The following is a 6,738-nucleotide window of genomic DNA, read 5'->3' as shown; positions in this document are numbered from 1 at the left end:
GTGCCCGGCTTCAGCCGCTCACACATTTGGAAACTTCTCCGCAGAGACCATCGCTGGAGCGGCGACCCGCCTGCACGTGGGCACAGGAGCCAGGCCCGCCGCGCGTCCCGGGGAGGCAGGAGGAGGAGGAAAACCGTGTCCACAACTGACATTTCTCCTCTTTTCTATTACCATTGCACTTCCTTATTTTGCAAAGAAATGTACCTTTATTAGGTAAGTACAATGAATAGAAAATTCTCCAACTGATGTACATTTGGGGGCATTTGAGGGCTGTTCTGGTGTTTTCCATGACATCTCTGGGGTGTCTGCTGGGCAGCCCCAGTCTCAGGCGGTGGGCCAGGAACACCCACCCAGCCCAGAAAAGAGTCATCGCTGAGGCCGGACAGGGCGCTTCTCGGACATCGACACGCGGCAGAGCGCAGGGCCGGGGCCCCTTGCGGGGAGAAAACTGACTTGCCTTGGATACTAGTTGAATCAAATCATTAAAAACATTTTTTATCTCCAAACTAAGGCCCTTTTACCGTAAGATTCTGTCCCAAATTCAAGTTGAAGATCTGGCTGCATGTGGCTCTGTGTGAACAGCCAAAGAAAGCACCGTGTCCAATGACAACCTGGCTTCGCTTTGCATCGTGACAAATGGAAAATAAATCCTGTGATCGCCCATTTATCTCATGCTCATTTGTCCAATAAAGGGCCACTTAACTGCCCTCTGTTTAATGTATTATGACTAACATACAATCCAACAGATGACTGGACCTCGCCTTAGCTGCATTTAGAACGAACTCTCCTTCTGAAGAATGTTTTAAGCATACTCAGAAATGAGGACTCAAGAAAATGTTCAGTCTTTTATTTAAAAACTATAAACAGTCACCAAAGTGAATAAAGCCATTCTAGAACATAAACTGTTAGGTCTATTATCTTTTACCGCACATCCTAAGGACACAGCAGAAAGGTGGTTGGGAGGCCTTCCACATTTTTGGATGCTAAGAGAACAGGCAATAGGCAGTTATAAATGGATACATTTCACGCTGGGGAAAAAGACAGTTAAGGAGGTGAGCAGTTTGTGAGCAGGAATGTGGTACAGTATTAAGAATGAAGAGTGACACAAAGGAACCCCACACTGTATTAAGATAGAAAAAGTAGTGAAGAAAATGTCATACCTGCACATGATGCATATATAACACAGGAGAAAACCTGTATAAAATTCCATGTTTTTAAACCAATTTACAAATACAAAAAATTCGGTGCAAGCTCTGAGCTTGCCCATGACAAACGTCTACAGCGGATACATGTCAGGGAAAACCAAAAAATACCTTCGAATAGTTTTTCTTCTAAAAAAATGACATAAGATATATTATTCCATACTCTTTCAGCCAGCAAAATGAGTTCTACAAGGTGTATAATACAAAAAAAAAAAATAAAAGAAAATAAAAGAAAAAAATCACAGTTCCACAAAACTGTTCTGACTTTACAGTATCAGTACCTTTGCAGAAGTATTTACACAAATGTGAAGAACATCCGTCCACTGCATAGAGTATATCACAATTACTTACAATTGACAGGAAAGTCTAGAAAACTTTAGGACCTACCCATAATGCTTCTAGGGCACCACAGAATGCATTTCCAGTGGCTGCAGTGGTATGGAAGGTGTTCCTTCTATTCACAAATATTTACAAGATCTATTCAGACTGGTAAATTTTTATGATAATAAATAAGTGAAAATATATCGGCTCAAGTAAGAAAACCAAGCTACTGATTTCTAAACAAAACACACAATCCATAGCTAGATATCAGTGGCCCCTCTGAGATCAGGGGTATAGATGTGCTGAAACTTTTTTTTTTTTAATTATTCAAACCAGCTTAAACGGTTTTGTAAATATAAAAATGTGCTCCTTTTTGGATATAGATAAAAATATTTAATGCTTCTATTTCATCTGCTCATGTAGGTTTTACAATATTCCATGTATATTCCAATGTGGATGGTACTGAATTCTGATCACACCAGTTTCCGTCAGGATTTATCAGGTCTGGAGACATCCTGCAGATAAACTGGCTGACAATCCCACGGCAGTTTTTTTCTTTTTCTTTCTAGATTTTTTTTCAAAACAGAGAACAAAGGGATTCGCTCAGAGATCAGAATACGAAGCTTCCTCTAGCATCACGGAGGAGATAAAATAATTCATTCTATGGTCTCTGTTCCATTAAGACGTCGTGCTTCTTCAGTAACAGATGTGAAATGTATCTGACGCTCTTTGAGGCATCACTGCAGAAGTGGAATTATTTTTCATTGCAGCATTTCTGAGTCTTTGTCTTGCTCTTTACTCTGAACTGTAAAATTAAGTTCATAAAGGCATTTGGCAAGGGTGGAGGAAGCTTCCATGTTGCTGATGGCTAGCGCAGACAAGCTGTTCTCATGTCTCTTTAACAATCTGGAAGAAAGCACACAGGAGCTCGTCAGTATCCAAGACCAGTGATGGCTCCTTACGGATCTCGCAAGTTTAAAGAACGCGAGCGCGCAGCTGCACGCCCTCAATGTCAACGTAACACTGTCGGGAGAGAGAGGGGCTGGGCACGAGCGGGCCGACCTGGTCAACCTACAGACGAGCCCAGTGAGGCCAACCGAGGCCTTCCAAACTGAGAGGACGTGGAGTCAGGCAGGCAGCCTTGACAGAGTCAGGCAGTTACCACTTGGCTGCCCTTGTTCCGTGGTGCCTTTTTAAATGTGGGAGACCATATCAATCTTCATTCATGCTTTTAGAAAATTCAGATCCTATTTCTGACACAGTCAAATTTACAGAATCAAAGAGTGGAATGGTAGTTACCAGGGACAGAGGGGAGATAGAAGTAAGACATCAGCAGGCACGAAGTTCTAGGTAAATGAGACGAGTCGGTTCTAGACACAGGCTGCTCAGCATTGCGGCGACAGCCAGCAATCACATGCGGGACACCACAGGGCCAGGGGGGCAGGCCTCTCGCTAGGGGTCCTTGCCACAGTAAAATAAATAAAAATACAGAGCATGGCAGAAAATGCTAGAGAGGAACAAAATGGCTGCTTTTAAGAGAGGACTTGAAAATAAAAATTGTATTCTAGGTCTGATTAAAATTTCTTCTCTTCATTAAGTGAAACCAGGCAACATTTTAGCTCGACTCTCACCTGAATACCCCATTACTCCATAAAGAACCTGGTTTTTCTTAATTTGTAAGTTTAAAAAAGAGAATTTATACCCAAATTATAATATTGATGTAGCTCTTTATAGAAGGCAAAAATTATAGACGTGAGCCCTGTCTTAGCAAAGCAAAGGGTAATGCTGAGAGCAGAGGAGAGAAGTGGTAAAAATCAACTGGGAAGTGGGGAAGGTGGAAGACATGTGCTTAGTAAACTGCCAGCAAGAGAAGCCAGGCGAGTGGACGTGGGCGTGCATCGCCGCGTCACCCCAGGTCTTCACATCACAGGTCGGAGGAAAGTAAGTCGACCAGCATGTGACTGCCCAAGAACGGCAGCACCCGCACTAAAACCACCCCGGAGAAGAGGGACTCCAGGGCAAAAGGAAGGAGACAGACTTAAGTTCTGGATGAAAAACATAGTAAAGAAGCAGTTTATGGGGAACAACACAAATTCAAAGCCAAATTTCAATAGTCATTTTTACCACAGCAGAACAAGGAAGAGTTACAACTGGAAGAAGATATTGAGACTGATGACTAAGGAGCTGGTATCTTTTTTGTTTTCTGGATTTTTGGCTATTTGCTTCTATGTAGTTTCCATATGTGGATAAAATGCATGCCCAAAAATGATTAAATATTAAGATTACAATACCAACTATCTGGAGGAACTGAGGCTCTCATATGTTGGCTGGAGGGAGTGTTAATTGATAAAATCTCTTGGAATTGCTTGGCATTATGTACTAAAGTTGTAATATTCTTTGAATCACCAATCCTTCTTGTAAAAGCCCAATAGAAATGTGTGTGTGTGTGTGTGTGTATTTTTTACTGGAAAAATCATCTATCTCAAAATAGAGACTGATATTTGGAGACTTCCAATAAACAAACTGGTTCACCAGTCTTTCGAGAATGGTAATCAGTAGTGACAAGTGGGAACCACGCATGGAGGGCACCAACTGGTTTAGGTATTCTACTTTTACAACAGAAAACAAAGACAAAAATCCTCAGATATCTGAGGAAAAAACAAGTATACAGCCAGGCATACTATCCAGCAACTACACCAGAAACAGAAGAAACTTCAAAAATACCAGCATTAAAACTCTCAGAGAGGACCCTGCATCACTATACTCAGCATGTCAACAGAATGCTCACACTCAGAAAGGGGCCTAAGGTTTTAAAGCAGGATTGCTGAAGTAAAATTCAATAGATTTGATGGTAAAGTCAAGGAATTACTAGAAAACAGATTAAGCAAGACAAAAATGAAAGCTAAGAGAGAATTAGAGATTCAATCTGTAAGGGTCTAGCATCCAAAAAAACGAGTTCAGGAAACGGAGAATAGATAGTGATGGCACAGAATTATAAAAAGAAACATTCATGATAATCTCCCAGTTTTGATGGACATTAATCTCCTGACTGAAAGGAACCACTGGAATGAAATATTCACTTCCGCCGTGACAACAAAACACCCACATGGAGACATGTTATCATGAAACTCAAGAAGATCAGAAATTTTAAAACATTAAAAAGAGCTTCCAGAGGGGGAAAAGTAAATCACATATAAGGAATGGGACCCAGAATGTCACTGGACTTCTCAACAGCAAAGCTGTGTGTTAGGAGACAGTACAATGCCCTCAGATTTTTAAAAGAAAATGACTGTTCAATCTAGAATTCTATCTAGTCAAACTATCCAACACAGGGGTAGGATATGACACTGGCAGATAAAGTAGGCTCTTAAAATTATTGGAGAATGTGCTTTGTTTTGGCATGATGAGGGAGTGAATCAAGTGAAGGAGGTTAAGAGATTCAACACAGAAGGAATTCCCAAGAACGGTCGTATAACGGGCCTAGAAAGCAAGCAGTTGAGATTGCAGGGAAAAATGTTAAAGTGACAGAGGTTTAACAACTGTATTTGAGCATCTGGACGGCTTACATACAGGTTTGAGATACTGACTGATATATATAGAAAAGTCACCATTAGGTCCATAAAAACTAAACAAAAAGTAAGGCGCTCTCTAACCCCAGAAAAACAAAGAAAGAAAAATGTAATAATAGTAGCACCTAGCTCAGCTTCAAACAATCTGACAATAATATCTGATTTAAGATTTAATCAAAAACTGTGTTGGAACAATATTACAAGGAAAGGAGAAGTGGTTAGAAAACAGGTTTTAAAAGTATTCAATTCTTTAGAAAGATTGTCAACAGATAATGTGTAGATCAGATAAGTCAAGAAATAGTAACATAAGCATAGTATTTAGAAATGTGGAGACAAATAGAAAAATCAGCTTAAACTGTTGAAAGCTCCCCTTTAAAGGTGGAGAGGAAGAATTAAATTTTAGCAGCACTTAATTTTTCAGAATTTATTTTTTAACAGTTTTGAGCAATGATTCATATACCATAAAATTCACCCACTTGAAGTGTACAATTCAGTGGTTTTTAGTGTAATCACAAAACTATGCAACCATCATCACAATTTTAGAATATTTTCACCAACCCCAAAAGAAACCCAACACCCATTAGCAGTCATCACCCATTTATCCCCAAATCCCTCCATTATTGTTTTTAGTTTTAAATGGTGGCAAAATATACATAATACAAAATTTACTATTTTAACCATTTTTAAGTGTATAGTTCGGTGGCATTAAGTACATTCACATTTTGCACCACCACCGCTGTCCATCTCCAGAACTTTTTCATCATCCCAAAACCAAACTCTGCCCACTATACACTAACACCCTATTCCTTCCTTCCCTCAAGGGCCTGGTGGCCACTGTTACACTGTCCATGTCAATGCACTTGGCCCCTCAAGGACCCTCAGATACACTGACTGAGTCACACAGTATTTGTCCTTTGGTGTCCAGCTCATTTCACCTAGCATAACAGCTTCAAGATGCATCCATGTTGCAGCATATGTCAAAATTCCCTTCTTTTTTAAGGCTGTATAACAACCTACTGTATAAACACACACCACGTTTTAGCCACTCATGCATCTGTTGATGGACCTCTTGGGTCGCTTCCATCTCTCGCCTATCGTGAATGATGCTGGTATGAACAATGGCGCATAAACATCTGTTCAACTCCCTGTTTTTAACTCTTCTGTGTATATACCCAGAAATGGAATTGCTGGATCGAGTGGTAATCCTATATTTAATTTTTGGAGGAACTGCCATACTGTATTCCCACAGTGGCTACATCCTTTTATATTTTCATAAGTAATGCAGAAGGGTTCTAATTTCTCCACATCTCCATCAAAAAAAAAAAAATCTTAATGTATATGAGGTGTTATCTTATTGTGGTTTTGATTTGCATTCCCTAATAATTAGTCATGTTGAGCACCTTTCCATGTGCTGATTGTCAATTTGTTTATCTTCTTTGGAAAAATGTCTGTTCAAGTCCTCTGCCCATTTTTGAATTGGTTTGTTTTTTGTTATTGAGTTTTAAGAGTTCTGTATATGTTCTAGACACATTAGCCCCTTTATCAGTTATGTGATTTGCAATTACTTTCCATTCTGTGGGTTGCCTTTTTATTCTATTGGTAGTGTCCTTTGATATGTAAGTTTCTAATTCTGATGAATCCAGTTT

At 39.9% G+C, this 6,738-nt stretch overlaps 1 protein-coding gene across 2 annotated transcripts in view; it reads right to left on the bottom strand.

The window, feature by feature from the left end:
- Positions 1–832: 832 nt before the first annotated feature.
- ARID2 (AT-rich interaction domain 2) overlaps positions 833–6,738 on the bottom strand; it is a 164,879-nt gene continuing 158,973 nt past the window's right edge. For both annotated transcript variants that reach the window (XM_036889222.2, XM_036889224.2), the window contains one exon: positions 833–2,429. In XM_036889222.2, the coding sequence (XP_036745117.2) occupies positions 2,285–2,429 (145 nt within the window). In that variant the 3' untranslated portion in view covers positions 833–2,284. The remainder of the gene's footprint in view (positions 2,430–6,738) is intronic.

The sequence above is a fragment of the Manis pentadactyla genome, chromosome 14 (genome assembly GCF_030020395.1).
Source record: "Manis pentadactyla isolate mManPen7 chromosome 14, mManPen7.hap1, whole genome shotgun sequence".
In the NCBI taxonomy this organism is placed as follows: Eukaryota; Metazoa; Chordata; class Mammalia; order Pholidota; family Manidae; genus Manis; species Manis pentadactyla.
This window is presented reverse-complemented; position numbering and strand designations above follow the sequence as displayed.